At 35.9% G+C, this 27,077-nt stretch overlaps 1 protein-coding gene across 1 annotated transcript in view; it reads right to left on the bottom strand.

The window, feature by feature from the left end:
* Positions 1-26,562, bottom strand: part of LOC128546396 (serine/threonine-protein kinase 11-interacting protein-like) — a 53,046-nt gene extending 26,484 nt beyond the window's left edge. The window contains exons 1-10 of the mRNA XM_053516878.1: positions 26,470-26,562; positions 19,950-20,082; positions 17,087-17,307; positions 13,658-13,825; positions 11,311-11,418; positions 10,833-10,904; positions 9,509-9,638; positions 8,110-8,213; positions 3,917-4,048; positions 3,218-3,452 (exon numbers count right to left, since the gene is read on the bottom strand). Of these exons, the coding sequence (XP_053372853.1) occupies positions 3,218-3,452; positions 3,917-4,048; positions 8,110-8,213; positions 9,509-9,638; positions 10,833-10,904; positions 11,311-11,418; positions 13,658-13,825; positions 17,087-17,307; positions 19,950-20,019 (1,240 nt within the window). The 5' untranslated portion in view covers positions 20,020-20,082; positions 26,470-26,562. The remainder of the gene's footprint in view (positions 1-3,217; positions 3,453-3,916; positions 4,049-8,109; positions 8,214-9,508; positions 9,639-10,832; positions 10,905-11,310; positions 11,419-13,657; positions 13,826-17,086; positions 17,308-19,949; positions 20,083-26,469) is intronic.
* Positions 26,563-27,077: the final 515 nt, after the last annotated feature.

Raw genomic sequence — 27,077 nt, 5'->3', positions numbered from 1 at the left:
CTATTTTTCGACCTACTGACCTAGTTTTTGACCGCACATGACCCAGTTACGAACCTGACCTAGATATCATCAAGCTGAACATTCTCACCAATTTTCATGAAGATCCATTGAGAAATATGGCCTCTAGAGAGGTCACAAGGTTTTTTCTATTTTTAGATCTACTGACCTAGTTTTTGATCCCACGTGACCCAGTTTCGAATCTGACTTAGATATCATCAAGATGAACATTCTGACCAATATTCATGAAGATCTCATGAAAAATATGGCCTCTAGAGAGGTCACAAGGTTTTTCTATTTTTAGATCTACTGACCTAGTTTTTAACCCCACGTGACCCAGTTTCGAACTTGACCTAGATATCTTCAAGGTAAACATTCTGACCAATTTTCATGAAGATCCATTGAAAAATATCTCCTCTAGAGAGGTCACAAGGTTTTCCTATTTTTAGACCTACTGACCTAGTTTTTGACCGCACATGACCCAGTTTCGAACTTGACCTAGATATCATCAAGGTGAACATTCTGGCCAATTTTCATGAAGATCCATTGAGAAATATGGCCACTAGAGCGGTCACAAGGTTTTTCTATTTTTAGATCTACTGACCTAGTTTTTGACCCCACATGACCCAGTTTCGAACTTGACCTAGATATCATCAAGGTGAACATTCTGACCAATATTCATGAAGATCTCATGAAAAATATGGCCTCTAGAGAGGTCACAAGGTTTTTCTATTTTTAGCTCACATGTCACAAAGTGACAGTGTGAGCTTTTGGGATCGCGCAGCGTCCGTCCGTGCGTAAACTTTTGCTTGTGACCACTCTAGAGGTCACATTTTTCATGGGATCTTTGTGAAAGTTGGTCAGAATGTTCATCTTGATGATATCTAGGTTAAGTTCGAAACTGGGTCAACTGCGGTCAAAAACTAGGTCAGTAGGTCTAAAAATAGAAAAACCTTGTGACCTCTCTAGAGGCCATATTTTTCAATGGATCTTAATGAAAATTAGTCAGAATGTTTACCTTGATGATATCTAGGTCAAGTTCGAAACTGGGTCACGTGCCATCAAAAACTAGGTCAGTAGGTCAAATAATAGAAAAACCTTGTGACCTCTCTAGAGGCCATATTTTTCATGGGATCTGTATGAAAGTTGGTCTGAGTGTTCATCTTGATGATATCTAGGTCAAGTTCAAAACTGGGTCACGTGCTGTCCAAAACTAGGTCAGTAGGTCTAAAAATAGAAAAACCTTGTGACCTCCCTAGAGGCCATAATTTTCTATGGATCTTCATGAAAATTGATCAGAATGTTCATCTTGATGATATCTAGGCCGTGTTCGAAAGAGGGTCATGTGCGGTCAAAAACTAGGTCAGTAGGTCTAAAAATAGAAAAACTTTGTGACCTCTCTAGAGGCCATATTTTTCAATGGATCTTCATGAAAATTAGTCAGAATGTTCAACTTGATGATATCTAGGTCAGGTTCGAAACTGGGTCACATGCGATCAAAAACTAGGTCATTAGGTCTAAAAATAGAAAAACCTTGTGACCTCTCTAGAGGCCATATTTTTCCATGGATCTTCATGAAAGTTAGTCTGAATGTTCACTTTGATGATATCTAGGTCAAGTTTGATAGTGGGTCACATGCGGTCAAAAACTAGGTCATTAGGTCTAAAAATAGAAAAACCATGTGACCTCTCTAGAGGCCTTATTTTTCAACGGATCTTCATGAAAATTAGTCAGAATGTTCACCTTGATGATATCTTGGTCAAGTTCGAAAGTGGATGACGTGTGATCAAAAACTAGGTCATTAGGTCTAAAAATAGAAAAACCTTGCGACCTCTCTAGAGGCCATACTTTTCATGAGATCTTCATGAAAATTGGTCAGAATGTTCATCTTGATGATATCTAGGTCTAGTTCGAAACTGGGTCACGTGCCTTTAAAAACTAGGTCCTTAGGTCAATTAATAGAAAAACCTTGTGACCTCTCTAGAGGCCGTACTTTTCATGAGATCTTCATGAAAATTGGTGAGAATGTTCACCTTGATGGTATCTAGATCAGGTTCGAAACTGGGTCAAGTGCCTTCAAAAACTAGGTCATTAGGTCAGATAATAGAAAAACCTTGTGACCTCTCTAGAGGCCATATTTTTCAATGGATCTTCATGAAACTTGATCAGAATTTTTATCTCGATATCTAGGTCAAGTTCAGAACTGGGTCACATGAGCTCAAATACTAGGTCACTATGTCAAATAATAGAAAAAAACGACGTCATACTCAGTTCAAAACTGGGTCATGTGGGGACAGGTGAGCGATTCAAGACCATCATGGTCCTCTTCTTAGATCTACTGACCTAGTTTTTAACCCCACGTGACCCAGTTTCGAACTTGACCTAGATATCATCAAGATGAACATTCTGACCAATTTTCATGAAGATGCATTGAGAAATATTGCCTCTAGAGAGGTCACAAGGTTTTTCTATTTTTAGACCTAATGACCTAGTTTTTGACCCTACGTGACCCAGATTCGAACTTGACCTAGATATCATCAAGGTTAACATTCTGACCAATATTCATGAAGATCTCATGAAAAATATGGCCTCTAGAGAGGTCACAAGGTTTTTCTATTTTTAGACCTACTGACCTAGTTTTTGATCCCACGTGACCCAGTTTCGAAATTGACCTAGATATCATCAAGGTGAACATTCTGACCAATTTTCATGAAGATCTTGTGAAATATATGGCCTCTAGAGAGGTCACAAGGTTTTTCTATTTTTAGACCTACTGACCTAGTTTTTGATGGCACGTGACCCAGTTTCGAACTTGACCTAGATATCATCAAGATGAACATTCTGACCAACTTTCATAAAGATCCCATGAAAAATGTGACCTCTAGAGTGGTCACAAGCAAAAGTTTACGGACGCACGGACGGACGACGGACACCGCGCGATCACAAAAGCTCACCTTGTCACTTTGTGACAGGTGAGCTAAAAATATGGTACCAGACATGAAAGTCTCACCAATAATGTGCATTTCCATTTTATGCAAATGATATATACCAAGTTTCATTTAAATGAAAATGGTAAGAGGTGAGTACACAATAAAGCATAATGGACTGACTGGAGGACGGACAGTTCAAACACTATATGCCTCCCCCGTCTACTCAATACCTGGCGGGCATAAAATGACTGAAAACCATGATATCGTCAACCAAAATCAAATAATAGTACCTGATGACTTGGCCAAGTATTCTTCTTCTAGAGAGTCTTCAATATTTGCAATCTTTGGTAATCTCCCCTTGCTTCGTTTTCTCCTGTGTCCCCGTTTCTTCTTGCTGCCATGGGGACTGAGCTGGGAAACAGCTATATTTGATTCCGGCTCTCTGAGATCATGCTTACCAGAACCATTTAAAACACTTGGGGTTTCCCGATCATAAATACTTCGGTACTGATTTTCTTGTAAAACCTAAAATTGGCAGCCTAAACTGGTTAAACAAAATATATAGTTTGGAGCAAATATCCAGTATTTAAAACTTGACTCATTACTTACAAAATTATGATTTTCTGAACATAAAGCTGTATCGGGTTATTTTGTAAACAATTTTATTCTTAACTTTATTTGTCAGACTCCATTCATATCTAAGAGCTTAACAACATAAAAATATATGAGACGTGCCATGAGAAAACCAACATAGTGGCTTTGCGACCAGCATGGATCCAGACCAGCCTGCGCATCCGCGCAGTCTGGTCAGGATCCATGCTGTTCGCTAACAGTTTCTCTAAATACTATAGGCTTTGAAAGCGAACAGCATGGATCCTGACCAGACTGCGTGGATGCGCAGGCTGGTCTGGATCCATGCTGGTCACAAAGCCACTATGTTGGTTTTCTCATGGCGCGGCTCATATCCAAAAGGAACAACAGCAACATACTTCAATTTCATGGTGAGAAAGTTTTTTTCCATCCAACAAAAACACACCCAGTCCAGCATGTGGATGTATGTACTGTAGTGACAGGTTCCTATGGTCAGTCCTGTAACTCAAAGGATTTCCAAGCAAGCAGAGCTGCAAACAAAATATCATTCATCACAAAAACACAAAAAATATTGAAAAAAAGTTTGTTTTTATAGTCCACAAATAAGCTGTAAAAAAGAGCTTGTGTTTTAGCCCATTACCACAGTAACAAATATAATTTATATCTATTTCTTATTGATTTACAGAGTTTACCATAAAAATATTTCAGTCAGTTAACCTTTACCCTGCTGAATTTCTAAAATGAACTTGTCCATCTTCCAGTTTGGACAGTACCATTAACTGTCTAAAAGGGGTGCTTACCAAAAAGATACTGACTGAATAGGGAACAGTGCAGATCATGATCAGACTGCACAGATGTGCAGGCTGACCATGATCTACCCTGGTCGCAAAGGCAGAATCAATCCTGTCCAGCATGGTTATGGGTTAAATTTGTTTTAAAAGGTCAGTGGCTTAAGTACTTTAAAAGTTGAACAACACTCAGTTTTAAAGATAATTCTTGCTGGGTGGTATGTCACTGTTTAACATGGGACTACTTTATGTAAAGTTCCATAAGGTTTTAAATTCTATGTTAAATTCTATGTTAAAATAGAAATGTGTCCATGGGACACAGATGCCCCCACTACATGACAAAGTCAGGGGCCATAACTGCAAATGCTGACCAACATTCCTGTAAACTTTGGTGACTCTAGGTCAAATACTTTTGGAGCTACGCGCGACACAACATTAAAATTACCAATTTTTAACTAAGTCAGGGGCCATAACTCCTACATGACTGAATGAATCTGGACGCGAAACTCCAGGTGCACAACTGCACATGCTGACCAACATTACTGTAAACTTTGGTGACTCTACGTCAAATACTTTTGGAGCTACGCGTGACACATTAAAATGACCAATTTTTTACTAAGTCAGGGGCCATAACTCCTACATGACTGAATGAATCCGGACGCGAAACCCCAGGTGCACAACTACACATGCTGACCAACATTCCTGTAAAGTTTTGTGACTCTACGTCAAATACTTTTGGAGCAAGCGCGACACAACACTAAAATGACCAATTTTTACAAAGTCAGGGGCCATAACTCCTACATATCTGAATGAATCCGGACACGAAACCCCAGGTGCACAACAACACATGCTGACCAACATTCCTGTAACGTTTTGTGACTCTACGTCAAATATTTTTGGAGCTAGGCGCGACACAACATTCTCGGAAGGACGGACGGACAAGGGCAAATCTACATGCCCCCACCCCCCAAAGTGGGGGCATAAAAAGGTATAAAACAGCTGTCCAAAAACATGTTATGCATAACTACATGGTTAAAAAAGTGCTACTTTAGATACTGCACATTAACTTTTAAAGTTAGAGCCATAAATGAAGGTTATCAAAACTTTCTACTACATTGTATGTTCATCAATATTCATCTCTTTGACAAATATTTCAGGAAATAATGATCAGAAATAGGACTTAAACAAGAAATATATATATATACTGGGTTCACAAAAGAATATGTGGCTACCACATTTAAACAAAGGCATTATGAGTCTATAATAACAAGAGCTGTCTGTGGACAGCATTCTCAACTATTCTCAGTGCTTGATAGTATAATATAAGCTATGAGTAAAACTTTAACATTACAATAAGCATATTCTAAGTCGAAAAGGGGCCATAATTCAGTCAAACTGCTTGATAGAGTTGCCTCCTCCTTTTTACAGACTGGGGTCATGATGGTAAACAAGTATGCAAAATATAAAAGCAATATCTCAATTGACTTTGAAAATATTTGGGGTGGTACGCAAACTTTAACATTACAATAAAAATATTCTAAGTCGAAAAGTGGCCATAATTCAGTCAAAATGCTTGATAGAGTTGCCTCTTCCTTTTTACAGACTGGGGTCATGATGGTAAACAAGTATGCAAAATATGAAAGCAATATCTCAATGGACTTTGAAAATATTTGGGGTCGTACGCAAACTTTAACATTTATTCTAAGTCGAAAAGGGGCCATAATACAGTCAAAATGCTTGATAGAGTTGCCTCCTCCTTTTTACAGACTGGGGTCATGATGGTAAACAAGTATGCAAAATATGAAAGCAATATCTCAATGGACTTTGAAAATATTTGGGGTGGTACGCAAACTTTAACATTTGTGTGACACTCACGCTAACACTGACGCCGGGGCGAGTAGGATAGCTCCCCTATTCTTCGAATAGTCGAGCTAAAAAGGAGTTTATGTGTTACACAAGCAGTCTATAGATGATACAGTCAAATTTGTGCTGAAACCTACCTGGCGACAGACACCATGTTGCTTGTAAGACCATTGGATATATTTCCCACCATATACATCTACTGTGTATTATAACCTGTGAATACCGGCCATGTTTTGGCTCTTACAAGCATGGCTATTATATACCGGTTCAACTACAGTTCTAACCCACTCTGCAACAATTTACTTATCACTAGTGTAAATATATAATGTGGTATAACTTTTTCAACAAGAGCTGTCCATAAGCAGCCAATGCATGACAAATAGAATTGTTCAGAATTCCTGAAGCAGGAATATTACCCTAAATGTTAAAATATATATAGAGTTTCAATCAAGTATCTGCATTAGTTTTGGAGATAATAACTTGCATGCAAAGCTTTAAAGGTGGTCAATCACATTTAATCAACATTTAATGACATTTTTTACTTTTTGTATATTCTGGTAGAGAATTATTTAAGGAACAAAAAGACCGATTACATAGAGTTAGATTCCTATTTGCAATGTATATTTTATTATTTTTATAAAATTTTGTAATTACTCCCCTTCAATATGAAAGTATATAAAAAGCTGGGTATTTCTTTTTATTTCAATACAATGTCTAGTTTTATATTTGCATTTGATAGACATATCAACTATTGAACAATCTGAACCAAAATGCAAGTTTTAAAGCTGTGTGTAGCTTCTGAATTCATTTATTTCCAATCTATCTTGGTTGCGCAACCAAGATAGGCAAAGGGAGGTAATAATAATTTTTCAAACTTGCGTTTCTAATGAATTCCATCTAAATACATAATTTTTAATGCAAATATTTTACAAATATATTACAATATGTCTAATATTTATACATTTCCTTAGGCAAAGTATGTTTATCAAATTTATACTTATGATAAAATAACTCTATCTTGGTTGGGCAACCAGGATAGGAAAATGAAATTTTAAAAAAACCTCCAATGAAAAGCTAATTTTTATTAAGTGTTAAGTGAACATAAATGAGTGTAAATGATCAGATGCTAAAGTTTCGAACAAATCCGTTACATGGCCAAAATCTGATTATCCACCTTTAACAAGACGTTTTTTAAGTTTATAAAGGGGACATAATTTTGCAAAATACCTGTCAGAGTTATGGAACTTAATGCTCTCACCTAGTTGTATTACCCCAAAGACACATGAGAAGTTTCGAATCAATATCTGCATTAGTTTTGGAGATAGCAAAGTAAAACTTCAACCAGGATTTTCTAAGTCCAAAAGGGGGCATAATTTGGCCAAAATGCAGGTCTGAGTTATGAGACTTAACTTTAGCCAGGGTTTTCTAAGTCCAAAAGGGGGCATAATTAGGCCAAAATGCAGGTCAGAGTTATGAGACTTGCTGCTATCACCTGGTTTTATTACCCCAAAGACACATGAGAAATTTCGAATCAATATCTGCATTAGTTTTGGAGATAGTAAATTGCATGCAAAACTTTACCCTGGATTTCTTAAGTACAAAAGGGGGCATAATTTGCCAAAAATATATGTCAGAGTTACAGGACTTGACATACTGAGGTTGGTAATTGACCTAGAAAAAAGGAAAAATAAATTTCAAAGCTATATGCCTTAAAATGATAGCTATACGTACTTGATAGCAAAACTTAAGGTGTGACGCCGATGCCAACGCCAGGGTGAGTAGAATAGCTCGGACCATTCTTCAAATAGTCTAGCTAAAAAAACATGCATCTATCACTTACATGCCCATCAAGTGTCTTTTTGTCAAAAGAAGATTTAAGTAAGTGAATAAATAGTTTGAGAAATACTGCTGTTTGAAACATTATCATATTAATGGCTCACCACTTGAAGTCTTTTGAGGGCTGCCAGACCTTGCAGGACCCTGTGATCCAGCAGGAAGTTCTCTGATACATCCAGTTCCTCCAAGGCAACCAGCTCTTCTATACCTGCAATAAAACCAGCAGGTTCTTGATGGGCATACCCCTTCTACATATTTCAATACTGTACTAGAAAAGATCACTTGATTAACTGCAAAGAATACTTTCAAGTAGCATGAAAGAAGAGATCTACCAAGATGTAATACACATATATCTTTAAAATAATTAGATGTGTGTCCATAAGACACTGGTGCCCCCTCTTCTTTTCAATGTATTGTCATATGTTACAAGTTGACAATGCAAGACTAAGTAAACTTTCATACTACCTGGGTTGTGTGCGAGTCATCGTTGTTGGGGGGTGGGGTTGGGCAGGGGGCTATGGATAGGGGAAAGGGGGTGTTAGAGGGTTTACTTCCCAAATAAAACCCTAGGTGCACAACTTCACATGCTGAACAAATTTCCTATACAGTTTCACAAATCCAGGTCAAATACTTTTTGAGATATATGGGACACAAACTTTTAGGCCTTTCATGCATATTTTTGACTAAGAGTCAAGGGCAATAGCTCTGGTCTTGTGGAGTGAGTTCTCAAACAAAACTTAAGATGCAAAAATTCACATGCTGATAATGAATAATATTCGTATATGGTTTCATGTCTCTATGTCAATTTTTTTTTATTTAAAGATATACTGTATGTGGCACAAACTGTTAAGCCCTTTATGCATTTTTTTCCAAAGTCACAGACCATAACTCTAGTCTGGATCAGTGAAATTCTAAACAGAAATATGGTGCACAACTTCAATGCTGAATAATAACCTTGTAAGGTTTAATGACTCTAGGTCAACTACCTTTTGAGATATAAGAGACACAAACATTTTGACACTTAAGGCACATTTTTGACTAATCAAGAGCAGTAACTCTGGTCTGCCTGAGTGAAGTCCCAAACCAATCCCATATGCTAAACTTCATAATTATGTTGAATAACATTCTTAAGTAAAAAAGGGGCATTACTTTCTAAAAAGCATAATAGAGCTAAAAAGGGGCATAACATTGTAAAAATGCAAAATAGAGCTATGGAACCTGTGCACTCCATGTCAGATAATTGCCATTCATTCATAGAAGCAGATTGAGATTCCAACTTATGTATAAGAACTTAACCAAATTGTGACACTGACACAGACACCAATGTCACAAATAAATGATGCAATAGGGTATAGTTGCCATCTTGATGCAATAGGGTATAGTTGCCATCTTCACAGTTCTTTAGAATGACGTCAAATGTGAACTGTATTTACCATATTACATTTAAGAAAAAACAATGAAAAACATGAAGAGGTGGATCAAACAGTAAGTATGGAAATTTACCATCTAGACTCTCCAAGTTGTTATTGCGCAATACCAATGTTTTCACTTTCATTCTTCTCGCAGAGGAAAAATGAGGCACTGACTTCAGCATGTTATAGCCAAAGTTGATTCTCTTTAATTCTAACAGACTCTGAAAAACATAAAATATAAAATAAAATAATATAATAGTGTGAATCAAATTTATTCTGCAGTTTATGCCCTTCGAAATTCTCCTTTATACCGTGTAAACCAAGTATTCTTAACCAAATACTAAATGGGTTACACAAATAACTTCTAACTTGCGATAATAATGGAAGTCAAAATATATAATTTCAGACAAGATTAATATTATCTCTGGACTCCACTACAGTGGAACATCTGAATACCAGACTTTCAAAATATTAGAAACATCTAAACACCAGACTTTTTTTCTGGTCCCACAAGTGTGCAGTTTTCATAAGTTACTCTGCACATATCTTTATCTTGTTGTCAGGCTTTCTATTTTGTCAACTATAAACTTCATTAAAGGAGAGTCTGCTAGTGCGTGACTGGTAGATTTAGGCTCAGACTAGAATCAAAGAAATACTAGTCTACAGAATGCTGTAGATCTTTATCATATTTAATCCATAAAACATTCACCAAAGAATACTCTTAGTAAGCATGTAATTTCATAACTACACACACTTGATGCTTTAAGGGCATGTAATAATTCATTAAGTCAAAATAATCAACTGAATCTGCTCTGCTTCTTACGTGGACTAAAATGTCACAACAAGTTATTGATTCTGCTCTGTTTTTTACGTGGCCTAAAATAGGAAAATGTTTTTCATGTAAAACATCATTCATCCACATTTAAATAAGTCCAAGACAGCTCCTCTATACACTGACTGAATATTACCTGCACCAAGATACATGTGTATAAATTTAGTCATGCCTTCAGACTATGTGGAATAAATAAGTAATGCCTTTAGTCTATACGGTAGAGTATGTGGAATAAATAAGTAATGCCTTTAGTCTATATGGTAGAGTATGTGGAATAAATAAGTAATGCCTTTAGTCTATGTGCAATGAATAAGTTGTGCCTTCAGACTATGTGGAATGAATTAGTTATGCCTTTGGACTATGTGGAATGAATCAGTCATGCCTTTAAACTAAGTGGATTGAATAAGTAATGCCTTTAGTCTGTACATTCCATATAGACAACAGTCATAACTGATTCATTCCATGTAGACTAAAGGCATTTCTTATTCATTCCACATAGACTAAATGCATTAGTAATGTCTTTAGTCTATGCAGAATGAAAATAGAATCATTCCCTAATTTGAAAGGGATTATGTAATAATACCTGTAGACAGTCTCCAGTTTTAGTTATGCTGTTGTGACTCAAGTCTATCACTTCAATAAATGGAATATAATTCTGAAAGCATAAAAAATACACAGACATAGCTTGCATGATAAAAACGATGTTAAACACTCTAAGAGGGTTATACACCCTAGCAAATCAAATCAAACCCCAGGTGTACTACCTCTTTGTCATGTTTAAACATATATTTAAACATGGTTATGCTTTATATTATTTCATAGGTATAACTTATTTCATACGTATAAATATTTTTCAGATATTAGAGGGTAAACTTCATAATGTATTTCTGTACAGTTACATGATAAAAAAAGCAAAGTGATTTCAAGTGACAAACATAGCAAAAAAAATACATTTTTGTGAAATATGTGTGACAACACAACACTTTCATCCACATTCTTCAAATTTCTAATACAAAACAGTTGGTATGTACTGTATATCAAGTATATAAAGACAGACTTACCAGTGACTGGTCAAGCTCCTGTAACGTGTTGAAACTGAGATATGCTGTTTTCAAATGAGGCCATACTAAACCTGGGGTCCTGTCCCCACCACAGATCTCCAACAAGTCCTAAATAAAGTAACAATCAGAACTTTGTTTCATTTGATCAATGTATCAACAAGATATTAATGCATGTTTTTGTGTAATAACCCCTGCACAATGCCAAGGGATTGGTTTGTGCATGAGCCTAATGTGCAGCAACATAGCTCAGGGATTCTGCAGATGTCATATAATGAAATGAATGTCTGCTTTACAACAGTTTCCTTTTATTATTTTTCTGTCAAAGAGTGTGTGTTCAAAAGTTCAGGTGGTGAATTAAGGGATATCAAGAAACAATGTGATAATCATGAGAAATGTAAACAAGAGGACCATGATGGTCCTGAATCGCTCACCTCTTCCCACATGATCCAGTTTTGAGTATGACGTCGTTTTTTCTATTATTTGACATAGTGACCTAGTTTTTGAGCTCATGTGACCCAGTTTTTAACTTGAACTAGATATTATCAAGATAAAAATTCTGACCAATTTTCATGAAGATCCATTGAAAAATATGGTCTCTAGAGAGGTCACAAGGTTTTTCTATTCTTTGACCTATTGACCTAGTTTTTTAAGGCACGTGACCCAGTTTCAAACTTGACCTAGATATCATCAAGGAGAACATTCTGACCAATTTTCATGAAGATCCATTCAAGGGTATGGCCTCTAGAGAGGTCACAAGGTTTTTCTATTTCAAGACCTACTGACCTAGTTTTTGATCGCAGTTGACCCAGTTTCAAACTTGACCTAGATATCATCAAGATAAACATTCAGACCAACTTTCATACAGATCCCATGAAAAATATGGCCTCTAGAGAGGTCACAACGTTTTTTCATTATTTGACCTACTGACCTACTTTTTGATGGCACGTGACCCACTTTCGAACTTGACCTAGATATCATCAAGATGAACATTCTGACCAATTTTTATGGAGATCCATTCACAAGTATGGCCTCTAGAGAGGTCACAAGGTTTTTCTATTTTTAGACCTACTGACCTAGTTTTTGATGACACGTGACCCAGTTTCGAACTAGACCTAGACATCATCAAGATGAACATTCAGACCAACTTTCATGAAGATCCATTGAAAATTATGGCCTTTAGAGAGGTCACAAGGTTTTTCTATTATTTGACCTACTGACCTAGTTTTTGACGGCACGTGACCCACTTTCAAACTTGACCTAGATATCATCAAGGTGAACATTCTGACCAATTTTCATGAAGATCTTGTGAAATATATGGCCTCTAGAAAGGTCACAAGGTTTTTCTATTTTTAGACCTACCGACCTAGTTTTTGACCACACGTGACCCAGTTTCAAACTTGACCTAGATATCATCAAGATGAACATTCAGACCAACTTTTATACAGGTCCCATGAAAAATATGGCCTCTAGAGAGGTCACAAGGTTTTTCTATTATTTGACCTATTGACCTAGTTTTTGAAGGCACGTGACCCACTTTCAAACTTGACCTAGATATCATCAAGGTGAACGTTCTGACCAACTTTCATGAAGATCTTGTGAAATATATGGCCTCTAGAGAGGTCACAAGGTTTTTCTATTTTTAGACCTACTGACCTAGTTTTTGACCGCACGTGACCCAGTTTCGAACTTGACCTAGATATCATCAAGATGAATATTCTGACCAATTTTCATGAAGATCCATTGAAAATTATGGCCTCTAGAGAGGTCACAAGGTTTTTCTATTTTTAGACCTACTGACCTAGTTTTTGATGACACGTGACCCAGTTTCGAACTTGACCTAGATATCATCAAGGTGAACATTCTGACCAACTTTCATAAAGATCCCATGAAAAATGTGACCTCTAGAGTGGTCACAAGCAAAAGTTTACGGACGGACGCACGCACGCACGGACGACGGACGACGGACACCGCGCGATCACAAAAGCTCACCTTGTCACTTTGTGACAGGTGAGCTAAAAAAAAAAGTTTTTGTGAGGGTGTAATGGGTGAGTGGGTTTGGTGGGTGGGGTGGGGGAGGTAAATGTCACAAACCAACTGAACTGCTAGGATAAATGAAGTTGCCTGGCCAATCTCTGTTAGATAATGTAGTTAAAAGAATTTTCTTAAACTGAATAGAAATGAACATCTTGTTAAAGGAATTTGACACTGTAACAAGCAATGCATGCTGTTTGTTAAATAACTGTCCAACAGGAAGTATGAAAACAACAAAATGTACCAAAAAAAATCTCAAATCTAAATGTCCAACTCTAATATACTTAATGTCTCCAATTTAAATATTTTTCTTTACCTTTAATGTCTGCAAACTTTTGGACACAGTTAACTCCTGTAGCTGACCCCTCAATTTCGATAGTCCTTCAACCATATGGATTGGTACCCTCTTCACTTCCAACACTTGTAAGGACCTGAACCTGTGGATCTGTATGGGTGCCTTCATGGTGTACGAGCCATGGATAATCTAAATATAATCAATAGTAACTAAACCTCAAGGAAAGAATTGTGAAGCATTTTCTGCTGACCATTTTTGATTCCTCTCTTTTCTTGTTAAAAGCATTATTATCACATTTTGTATTATTACAACATATTTTATATACAGCTGAAACTCTGTGTCTCAAAATTCCACCTATCTTGAAGTCCCATCCCGAAAACTAGGGCTGTCATTGATTGGGTCTTAGGCGTATCGACGATACCGATATATCAGAAGACAAATATCGACGATACATCGATATATTGATTATTAAGTTAGATTAACGACCTATTTGTTCATATAATACTATATACCTTCCTGTAAATGCTATTTTAAGTTTTATTGCCTACTTTCTATATTTCTGTTTGATTGTGTGTATTTGTATTTATGAAATAAAAGAAATACATAAAAATTAATAACATCTTTCATTTTTATTTTGCCTTCACTCCTTTTTTGGATTCATCCAAATTTACAACTTTGTGAACTTAAGATGTTTTTTAGGGTCTGAGTGTTTATTTGGGTAGTTTTTTCTCCCTGTAAAATATCGATTTTTGAAAATGGGAATCGATAATCGATCGACCAAAAAAAATCGTTGATACATCGATATCGTTTCTATCGATGACAGCCCTACCGAAAACATGTGCACAAAATGTCATTTTAAGTCGAATTCTGGTTATCTCAAAGTAAAACACTCAACTCCTTGGCATTCATGATACCGAGCTTCAACTGAAATTTAGCAACAGTTTTCTTAACTTTTAGTCTGCTGACAGCAAGTGGTTCTGCCTATGCGAACAGTGTAGACCAAGGTCAGCCTGCATATCCATGCAGGCTGATCATGGTCTGCACTGTTCGCTATTCAGTGAGTAAACTTTCAGTAAACACCCCTTCAAGCAAGGAGCAGCATTCAATAAACGCTTGATGCCCCCGGTGGCATCCTTGTCGATACAAAGCAACCTACGTCCAAAATGAGGTCAAACTGAGGTCGGGTGATGTTTGAAGATGAGGAATGGTCACAGATTACATCTGTATTAGTATCAATTCATTCTTGTAAGCGGTATTGATGCTAGACAAAACGGTCCCATTTGGTTAACCAAGAGATGGCCCATATAAAGCAACCCAAGTCCAAACGAGGTCAAGTTCAAGGTCAAGGTCACACTGAGGTCAGGTGATGTCTGAAGATGAGGAATGGTCACATGTTACATCTGCATTAGTATCAAGTCATTCTAGTACGGACAGACGGATGAACGGACGGACAGGACAATCACTATATGCCTCCTGCATCAGTACATGCAGGTGGCATAAAAATTAATGGTACGGCCCTAATTGGATGATGGACCAGCCTACTGTGAAATCATTTAATTTCTTCGGCATGAAATTTTGTGGCTTTGGCTAAAACGGCTGTTTCGTGGGAATGAAAATTCATGGATTTCATTTTTTTTCTTCATAATTTCACAGGAATAGATCTAGTATATCATTTTGTTCTTACATGTGAAACCTACACGTGTCAGACAACACTATCATGGTTATCGAATTTGCAATCTATGCCGCCAGAGATTAGCGAGTGATCATATGCCAATTAACGACCGTGTTATCTTATAGGACCCCTAATTTGTAAAACTTATTAAGAAACTGTGAAATATTCAATGACAAAAGTCAAATAAAAAGTGTCAAACTGTAGCACCTGGGATATAGCCTTGCACAATTAGCATTCATAATCGAATCGAGTAAAAATAAAGGCTAATATATAAACATTGCAGAGCGGGCCGAAAAAATTGAAATAACAGCCGCAGCATAGTGCAGTCTGTCACGTGACGCTACATCAAACTACTATTTTTAGTATCTACTTTTACTTTGATGAGCATGTCGTAAACAAACCACAGGTAAATGTCTGAATGAAATGGTCGTTTTTGTTCCAATGCATACCTATATGTTTATAGTTGATGAAGCCTACATAAACTACACAAAAGCTGCAGGTCAGTACTGCTGCATGCACACAACTATGGACCAGAATGGATGGCTATGGTGTCTTTTTGGTGACACTGGGTACAATTTACATTATCTTGGACACCAATTTGTTTGTTGGGACTTAATTTCGGGGTTGAGCTGAACCACAAAATCCACGAAAATTAATCCCCAATGAATAATAATGATATCTATACAACCTTGCTACATAGCATGAAGACTTAAAAATTAGTAAATAAAATGAAACAGGTATCTAATATATTGCATTGTTGTTCCATAAGACAGGTTTGTGCTTAAAAATAAATTTGCTTTTAATTTTCCATATATAGGATGGGGTGAATAAATTAGTAAACTATTTGGGAGACTGTTTAGACAGTATTACAGTATTTAGTTCATGGTAAGCTGCTACAGTATGTATGGTTTTTTGTTAGACTGTTCAGAGGGCATTTAGTTCATGGCAAGCTGCTATTCCATGTACTGGTTAGCAGAAGACTAATGCAGACAACAAAAGTTCATGACGAGCTTTTTTTCCAAATTTCTGGGGCGGAGGTATGGTAAAAAGTTGAGGGATGATGACATACAATACTAAGAGACAAAATCAAACAAGCAGATTTTTAGAGTTTCCACAATATATAGTAGAAAGTGACCATACCCCTTGGTGGCCATGTTTTTCAACAAAACAGAACAATTTGTATAATCTTCATAAAGAGTCACCCAAGAAACATTAAATTGTGTAAAATTATTTTATAATTGGACAAGCAGTTTTTGACAATGAGATTTTTTAAGTTTCCAATATTTATATATGGGGAGAGTGACCATGCCCACTGGCAGCCACCAGAATGATCTTAACACCCATCATAAAGGGTAACCAAAGGAACATTTGTGTAAAATTCTTTTAAAATCATAAAGGTTCACCAAAGGAACATTTGCGTAAAATTATTTTAAAATTGGGCCTTCTGTTTCATACAAAAAGATTTTTTTTACAGTTTCCACTATATACTTATATAAATAGGGATAAGTGAGAACAGCCCCTGGTGGCCATGAATAATTTGGACAATCTTGGTAGAAGGTTTCAAATATTTCAAAATCTGACTAGCAGTTTAAGAGATGTTGTTTGAAGATTTTTCTATTTCTAGCTCTTTTAGCCCCTATAATTATGCAACCAGGTGGAATGGTTTGAACAATTTCAGAAGACCACTCAAGAAATATCAAGGCAAAGTTTCATCAACTTCCATTACACAGTTTCAGAGGAGATGCCATTTGAAGAAAAATGTAGAAGGTTTTTATTACCTTTAAAGCTTTTACTTTCCAGACAAAATCTATCAATATTCTGATGTTTTCTTTCCATGTTTTTAAATCTATCTCATCTTTTTTCCTGTTTTTTCCAGAATGAGTTCCTGATGATTCGCCTTCTCCAGTATTCTCACTGAACCTCCGGAAATTCACTGCTAGAACACTCAGTGAGCTTGTGGTAAGACACAAGTTTGTCTCCCCCGACAATAATTTATCAGCTGAAATACAAATTATTTTAGACATAAGCAGGAATCAACATAACAGTACCAAGAAATTAACAAATCTAAAGTCATCCTTATTTGTTTTTGCTTTGCTCTGACCCAGAATTTTCCAGACGATTAGGTAGGTAGGTGATTTTAAATATTTCTGTCAATATAGAGTCAATCAACTTTAAAGATACAGTATACTGAGGGTACATTAGAGCTAATAATGAATTAATCCTTATATTTTACATGATTTATTTCTGAAGTTAATGGTATACTATAACTACAACAATCTAAAGTGACTGAAGGAAGGGAACATGATATCTGAACTTTGTACAAAAAATCTGTTCGTGCTGAGGTGAGCTAAAAAACAGAAAATGCAAAATGTAAAACTTTGTACAATTTGATTAACTACATGTATATAATATATATACCCACTGCACAAGAGTTTTGGTCTAAATACAAATATGACCTCATTTCATGGTTGAAAATAAGAAAACATCATAATTCTGTATATTACGGTTACTTTTAACAAGAGGGCCAAGATGGCCCTAGGTCGTTCACCTAAACACACCATAACAGTGTTAACATGTTTGACATAGTGGTTTCATGGAAACAAATATTCTGACCAATTTTCATTAAGATTGGACCAAAAATGTAGTCTCTTGAAGTGTAAACAAGTATTTTCTTCAATTTAACATAATGACCTAGTTTTTAAGCCAAGGTAACCTACATTCAAACTTGGCCTAGATTTGATCAAGGCAATCATTCTGACTAAATTTCATGAACCTCAATTGAAAAATACAGCCTCTATCGCATACAAAACCTTTTTCTTTGATTTGTCCTAGTGACCTAGTTTTTGATCCCAGATGACCCGTATTCAAAATTGACCTTAATTTCATCAAGGCTATCATTCTGACCAAATTACATGAAGATCAATTGAAAAATACAGTCTCTATTGCATACACAAGGGTTTTTTTATTTGACCTAGTGACCTAGTTTTTAACCACAGATGACCCATATTCTAACTTGACCTAGATTTCATTAAGGCAATCATTCTGACTAAATTGTATGTATATCCAGTGTAAAATGCAGCCCCTATTGCGTACACAAGGTTTTTCTTTAATTTGACAGGGTGATCTAGTTTTTGACCCTAGATAATCCATATTCAAATTCAACCTAGATTTCATCCAGACAAACATTCTGATCAAATTTCATGAAGATCCGGTGTAAAATGCAGCCCCTATTGCATACACAAGGTTTTTCTTTGATTTGACCTTGTGTCCTAGTTTTTGACCCCAGATGACCCATATTCGTAACTGGCCTAGATTTTATCAAGGCAATCATTCTGACCAAATTTCATGAAGATCAATTGAAAAATATAGCATCTATTGCATACACAATGTTTTTCTTTGATTTGACCTAGTTTCTGACCCCAGATGACCCATTTTCGAACTCAGCCTAGAGTTTATCAAAGTAATCATTCTGACCAAATTTCATGAAGATCAATTGAAAAATACAGCCTCTATCGCATACACAAGGTTTTTCTTTGATTTGACCTAGTGACCTAGTTTTTGACCCCAGATGACCCATTTTTGAACTTGGCCTAGATATTATCAAGGTTATCATTCTGATCAAAATTCATGAACCTCAATCGAAAAATACAGCTTCTATCGCATACACAAGGTTTTTCTTTGATTTGACCTAGTGACCTAGTTTTTGTTCCCAGATGACCCACTTTCCAACTTGGCCTAGATTTTATCAAGGTAATCATTCTGACCAAATTTCATGAAGATCAGTTGAAAAATACAGCCTCTATCGCATACACAAGGTTTTTCTTTGATTTGACCTAGTGACCTAGTTTTTGACCCTAGATGACCCATTTTCGAACTCGGCCTAGATTTTATCAAAGTAATCATTCTGACAAAAATTCATGAAGACCAACTGAAAAATACAGCCTCTATCACATACACAAGGTTTTTCTTTGATTTGACCTAGTGACCTAGTTTTTGACCCCAGATGGCCCATTTTCAAACTCTGCCTAGATTTCATCAAGGTAATCATTCTGACCAAACTTCATGAAGATCAGTTGAAAAATACAGCCTCTTTGCATACACAAGCTAAATGTTGACGGACGACAGATGACAGACGACAGACAGACGACGGACATCGAGCGATCAGAAAAACTCACCTGAGCATTGCTCAGGTGAGCTAAAAACTTAATATCATAATATGTATGCATACAGATCTACTGGCCATATAGAAAATAAATTCTAGTAAATGATTTACACACAAGATTTTAAGCAAATACATATACCATACAGCAATATTATTACAGAAAGAACAAAAGATGGCAAATAAATTTGCTCCACCACTTTTCTGACTTCAAGATGTTTGAAAAAAACAAAAACATATATATCAGTCAAAATGCTGTAATTTTGCCCTTATGTTACAACTTTTAACACTGTAATGTTTCAATATTTCATGCATATGGAAAATTGTTTGATGTTTCAAATAAAATTATTTACAACCATTATGCAAACATGCATGACTGATTTTAATGTCAAATAGCTACAAATAAAACAATTTTAGAACATTTTCAATCCACGATTATTTCACTGTAAAGAAGTGCGCTGCTTACAGAATAAAAGACTTACAATTTTTCTTGAGCAGTTCTGTTAATTCTATAATCACTTTCCTTTCAGCAGCTTTTGTCGTAGATCCCATTTTGTTTCAGTATACCTTTATATGATGCATGATATCAAATCCTACATTCTAAGTTACATGTACCTGCAAGAAAAGCAAAAACTACCTTTAATAATCAATACACAAAGAAGACTACCAACTAAACAAGCATAAACAAATAGATATAGGTGAAGAATCTACTCTTTCTTATTCTATAAAACTGAAGAAAAAAAACTTTTATGTTAAATAATGCCATTTTACTTCCCTGTTTGTGATATAATGTAATTAACTGCAATCAAAATGTGTAACTTAAGCCGAAATCTAAATGCAACAGCTGGGATGGGCAACAATTTTATATCCAGACACATGCCACTATATTACCCATGGGTGTCTGGGTGCCCATTATTCTTAAGCGCCAAGAAATTTTATTAACAGACTTCCAATGCTTGCATCTTTTTCATCATATTTAGAAAACATATAAACCTATATATTTTGGAATTTTTTAAAAGGTCTTTAAAAAGCTCTAAACATACAAACAAAACTGATAATATTTCTTTTTAACTACAAAACTTACAGGTCACTTCCTGGAATCATCAATGTTTGACCAGGCTTAAAGCTAGCCGTCTCCCCTTATATACTCAAAGGTTCAAAGGTTTACAGCAATTTATACAGCACTTCTTGATTCGCGGAACTATATTACAGATTTTTAAAAAAAAAAAAAAGGTTTGTTTCATTTTAAAGACCATTTCTGCCTGGTTACGTGGGTATGGTATTTTTTGTTTTGTATGAAGAGTGCTTTTAAAAAACCTTTCCAAAAACGTATATACTTAATATATACTTTCTAAATATAACAAAAAAGATACAAACATTTTAGAAAATATTATATTTCAATTGAGGTTTTTGCTTTTCTTTATTCCATTGTCTTCCTTTCCTTCATGTCTGCCTGAAACAGCTTACAGTCAAGTCAAAATGCAATTTTTATGAATTAAAGTTATGTTATTGTAGGTCCCAGCACTTAATCAATACTTTAGTCTTTAAGTTCAAACATCCTTTTATACTACGAAAACAAATTCACTTACAAGTTTTACCTACACAATCGCAAGAATGCATTTTCCTATTTGCTACCTGATATTTCTATGTAAAGTAAGTTTTATTACTCTTTTCTTTCTTTTCTAGTCCACTCTGAAATCTGAGCACACAAAATAAAATGTATAAACAGAACTTTAAATAACACCTTGTCCACAATACTGCTAAATTTTTTAGTGCAATCAATAAAAGGAACTTATTCACAAAATTTGCCTTTCAGGGGCAGTAACTCCAGAACCCATGAAGGAATCTAGCCAGTTTTTGAAACAAGAGGGCCATAATGGCCCTATATCGCTCACCTGTTATCATTGCGCTTAAGGACAAGAAATTGATTTAACCAAAAAGAAAAAGAAAATCAATGACCCCTGGGGCGGGGTCAATTTTGACCCCGGGGTCATGATCTGAACAAATTTTGTAGAGGTCCACTAGGTAATGCTACATGTCAAATATCTAAGCTTTAGGGCTACTGGTTTATTTTTAGAAAAATTTTGAAGATTTTCCTATGTAAAATCAAGTGACCCCTGGGGCGGGGTCAATTTTAACCCTGGGGTCATGATTTGAACAACTTTAGTAGAGGTCCACTAGGCAATGCTACATGTCAAATATCTAAGCTCTAGGGCTTCTGGTTTTTGAGAAGAAGATTTTTTAAGATTTTCCTATGTAAAATCAAGTGACCCCTGGGGCGGGGCCAATTTTGACCCCGGGGTCATGATTTGAACAAATTTGGTAGAGGTCTACTAGGCAATGCTTTACACCAAATATCTAAGCTCAAGGGCTTCTGGTTTTTGAGAAGAAGATTTTTAAAGTTTTTCCTTTCGGTTGCCATGGCAACCAGAGTTCTGTATGGAATTCAATTCTTTGAACAACTTTGAAAGGGGGCCAGCCAAGGATCATCCCTGTGAAGTTTGGTGTAATTCTGTCCAGTGGTTTTCAAGAAGAAGATTTTTTTAGAAATTGTTGATGGACGACGGACTACGCACGACTGACGACGGACATCAAGCGGTCACAATAGCTCACCTTGTCACTTTGTGACAGGTGAGCTAAAAAACTGAGATCTTATTGTGACTTAAGTTGTGTGTAAGTGTGGCTAAAATCAAATTTAAAATGTCACTTCTATCGTGTTTGGCTCTTTCAGGGGTCAATCAGGGGCTGTAACTCTGGAACCTACAATTGGATCTGACAGATTCATCATGGAATCCAATATTTATTGTTGTTGAAGATATTTTGCAAGTTTGTATCAAATCAAATCATAAATGAAGTCTCTATATGGCTGCAAAAGCCAAAATGGCAAATTTTGGCCCTTTAAGGGGCCATAACTCTGGAACCAAAGATGGGATCTGGCCAGTTTTTAAAAAAAAACTGAGATATTATGCCAATACAAGTTGTGTGCAAGTTTGATTAAAATTCATTGCAAAATGTGGTCTCTATCGTGTTCACAAGAAATTGTGAACGGATGACGGACGACAGACAAAAATGCGATCACAAAAGCAAATTTTGGCCCTTTAAGGGGCCATAACTCTCGAACCCATGATGGGATCTGGCCAGTTTTCGAAAGGAACCGAGATATTATGTCAATACAAGTTGTGTGCAAGTTTGATTAAAATTGATTGCAAAATGTGGTCTCTATCGTGTTCACAAGAAAATGTGAACGGACGACGGACAAAATGCGATCACAAAAGCTCACCCTGTCACTAGGTAAGCTAAAAACAGAAATTTTTAGAAGTGAAGTCTGTTACTGAGTGAATTGACAAATATATTTTCAGCGTAAACATGTCACTTGCAATTTGGCTAACAATACTTTGTAAGCTTGTTGAAGACAAGTGTCATGTTCAAAATTAAAGGTGCAATGCATCCAAATATAAATTTACATAATGGTATATACCAGGGCTCCGGAAATTTTGATAACTCAATCAGTCCGAAACGAAAATCCTGACATCGGCGCTACCCCACCCACCGCATTCCCAATATTACATATTTTGTAAAACGTGACAGGGTAAAGAAATAAACATTTCATGCATTAAAACTGAGTTACCAGTCACCGCACGTTAACATACAATGAAGACAGTTATTCAGTGTTATGTGTGATCCTTACTTTGTTTAAATTTCGATGTTTTTCCGAGATAATACGAGGCATTGACACCGTGTGCGTAACTAGTCTAAAAGCCAACGTACGTGACTTCGATACCGTATACACGGCAGATACTTTGTGATGTTTCCTCATTCTTTGACGGAATTTTATAAAATACAATGCGTCAAAGTGAGTTACACGACACATATTCTCTGCTAAACAGCCTCAGTATTTAAAGAATACTCTGCCGTGGACCGAATGTGTACGTTATTTGAACGCTGAGATCGAATTTCCCGCATGTATAGTACCAAAAATATATTTGAAACGTTTTTTAAAAGACCGATTTGATAAACAGTGCCACTCCGGTTTTCTTTATCATTCGTGGTTGCCCGTCTATTTTTTTCTTTTTTGTACAGTCGGGTTGCAAAGACGATTTTCTGCATTTGTTTCAACTGGAGCCCCAACAAATGAATCATGTAATTTTTTCAAATCAAGTAATTATAAAAATTATTTTTATCGGTTTTCCATGTGATGTCTCATTAAATCAAAGACCTATAATGTACAATTATAGCTCTTTGACTAAATGCAGCGACCATTTGTTTGTTACCGTGATCAAACATTGCCTTTTGAAATAAACCATCCGTCAGATTCTAAATAAAAGAAGTGGATCCCCGTCGAAATTATTTGGATCCAGTCAGAAACGTTAGGAAACAAGTCAAAAATGTTTAATACACCGCAGTTGGCTGTCTGCAAACATTAAAGGATGTGCCGCGCGAGCACTGATTGTGTCACGCACTAATTACGGACCGATTATCAAAGTGACAATCAGACGATTGACACGTTTACTGATTATCTGAAGGTGCGACCAACAATTTCCTACTTGGCAGGTGATCGTGTATTGAGATATCAGACCAAAATTAATACTTTTCTCCATTTTTACGGGACCAATTTTTTTTCGTTTTTTCACTTCACGAATCGGTCTGAAAAGTCAAAAATCGGTCCAAAACCTACAAACCAGCGAATTTCCGAAGCCCTTGTATATACATAACTGGTAAATTTAAAGCCACGCATGTAATTTAAAAGTGCTTTGGCAATATTATAGCACCAGGGGTCATCTTGATATTAAAATCTATGCATGAGTAAACATTCATCAAATGGGGGACTGCATAATTTTAGTTTTGTATATGTATTTTTGAATGCATTATAGTTAGTTCTAATTTTTGTTGTACAATAACTTATCTGCTGATCTGAATAAGACGGTACCTTATTGAGGAAAATCTCCAAACAGATAGTATCTTGTCACAGTGTCACTTGTATACCCAACCTGAATCACCCCACTAAATAGCCGTACTCATTTGGCTTATCAGGATGACTTATTTTATGATCTGGTATTAAATATTCAGCGATTTTTTTTGCCATTTTGGGAAAGCGTCCGCGTCCGGACGATTTGGGAAAAATAGCGTTGTTTTCATCCTAATTGGGAATTTTGTATAACATACAAAATTAGAATAACCCCTTTCCTGGATCTAATTGAGTTACACTAGAGCTAGTGTTCTGACCATCACAACATGATACAGTGGCCTGACTCTGAGATAACAATGGTTGTTCTAAAGGCACACACTCTGGCACAAATTCAACCGGAGTTACACAAGAGTTCTCCTGACTCTGACATGAAAAAGACACCGGTGTCGACGATTCAACGGATGTTTCCTAAGTTAGAACAGGCTGTGAAGATGCCCGTGAGAATCTGAACTCCACAAGGTTTTGCAGCCAGCAAGCTTGGATTTTGTTAGCCTTTGAACATTATATTTGCTGTTGTGACTCATTGTTCGCACAGTTTGTCACTGGTTCTACAGAAAAAGATCGTGGAAACCGATTACCGAAAACAATACATGGTGCGATTGATTAAATTCGCGCTTGTGATGACAGAGAACATGTTCTGAATTTTAATCGGGTATTTGCCCTTTGGTCAAAATTAGGAAACACTCGATTAAAATTCGGAACATATTTTCTATAATCGGCGAATTTCACGATGTCGGGACAGCAGCCGTTTCAAAAATGTTTGTAGGTCATTTTTGGGAATAATTTGGTTTGAAATTGGGAAAAATGGTCATTATTTTCAATTGGGAAAAGGTCCGTTTTACGGACCCTATTAAAGAAGGAAAAAAATCGCTGATATTAGTCATCCCTCTAAACCTTACCCGTATCTTAATTTTACCATTAGGAAAATGAAGACAATGAAAAATCCAAAAAGTCATAAAAAACTCATCAGACTAACTTGCTCCAATAAATTAAACATTAATATTTGTGTAGAAACTTCAAATGGGTTTAATATACCTAAAGATAATTTTAAATAAGATCAATTATCAGAAATATGATGTGAACAGATGCAAGTAGATCTACCCTGACACTGGTTTCAATACACAGCAGACTGCTGATGACACAAAATTGCACAAACAATACACAAAATATGTCAGGGAGGTAATTTTAAGCTTTAATGTAAATTCATTATCAGAGATGTAATCTTACAAATACATTGTACATGTACCAGAAAACATCCCTGACAGATTCTTAACAGAAATATGCAGATTAAGTTTGGACGTGACGGGACAGGGACAGTCAAAAGTTATCACGCTGTCCAAAAACATCCTATTATTTGGACTATCCACAAAAGTGAATATGCATTTTGTGATTTGCTATGTTTTACTGACATTCACAGGTCAAAGAGCTATGTACAATACAAATAATTGTATTATTAGTTCTCAGAGACATTGTGTTATCAAAGAGTATGATGACATAATTTTAACATGTCCAAAACATTGCGGAATGATACTAATTTCACTTGGGTAATGATTACATTTTACTCAGACTTTATCTTAGACTCCCTGTGTAAAATCTAAAACTTTTAACTAAAATAAATTAAATTGCATCTCTCTGATTGGTCAGTAAGAACCCCTAATGTACTGTGATGTCAAGATAAAGTTATGAATATATTCTCTATTCCTTTTTGATTTACTAGTCTATAGTGAATGGGTACCTGGGAGAGTGGCATTACCTGACCAGATATACCTGCCCAGTGATAGTCCAAAATCGACGGCTGGGTGAAAGATGTAGATACAAGGGTACTCAAACACTTTAACAACTGACTAATAAAATCTACCTTCTGAAATAATCTAGTTTATAATAAGCAACACAACTCTAAAACCCGAGAATGATGTATCCGAATATACATGTCCGAAATGTTTTCACATGAGAGACATTTATTAGTTGTCAACCAGGACTTACAGAAAACAAATGTTAAGAACAAACGGAGAAATGAATTAAACATTTTCACTTACCGTTTCCGAATGTAATTAAGATCGACTAAAACTTCACGTATCGCCAATATTTATCAATTTATCATTTCCTGGTAGGCATATGATCTTTTCCGGCAGACGCTTACGTATTAAAGTCTCTACCATACTACAAAGGCTGAACACCGCTAAATCCAGATGTTCTTTATTTCATATAAAACCCACTTTGAGGTAGTTCTGCACCTTAGGCTCGAAATTTCTTCTACAACGTAGTGTTTGATTAAACTCTGATTTTTCAAAACTTCGGAATATATTGAGAAAATTCAGCAAATAAAAAAGATCGGGTCGTGTGCTTGATTTTTTGCTAGACTGATTTGAAAAATTTCGAAATCAGTCAATTTTTCATAATGGAAGTCTATGGGAAAAACGCAATTTTCGTAACATTTCTGCAAATACAAATTTTTCTACAATGTAGATTTTTATGAAACTTCTCTAAGGCGTAAATAAAACATTTGGCCTATAATATGGTGAAATAAAATGTATAGGTCCATGTGCATAATTTTGAGATATTTGGCTATGATTAAAGAGAACCACCTATTTCAAGCTAATTCATATTTTAACTTTAGAAAGATAGTAACAATGCCATTTACTCA

The sequence above is a fragment of the Mercenaria mercenaria genome, chromosome 10 (genome assembly GCF_021730395.1).
Source record: "Mercenaria mercenaria strain notata chromosome 10, MADL_Memer_1, whole genome shotgun sequence".
Lineage (NCBI taxonomy): Eukaryota > Metazoa > Mollusca > Bivalvia > Venerida > Veneridae > Mercenaria > Mercenaria mercenaria.
This window is presented reverse-complemented; position numbering and strand designations above follow the sequence as displayed.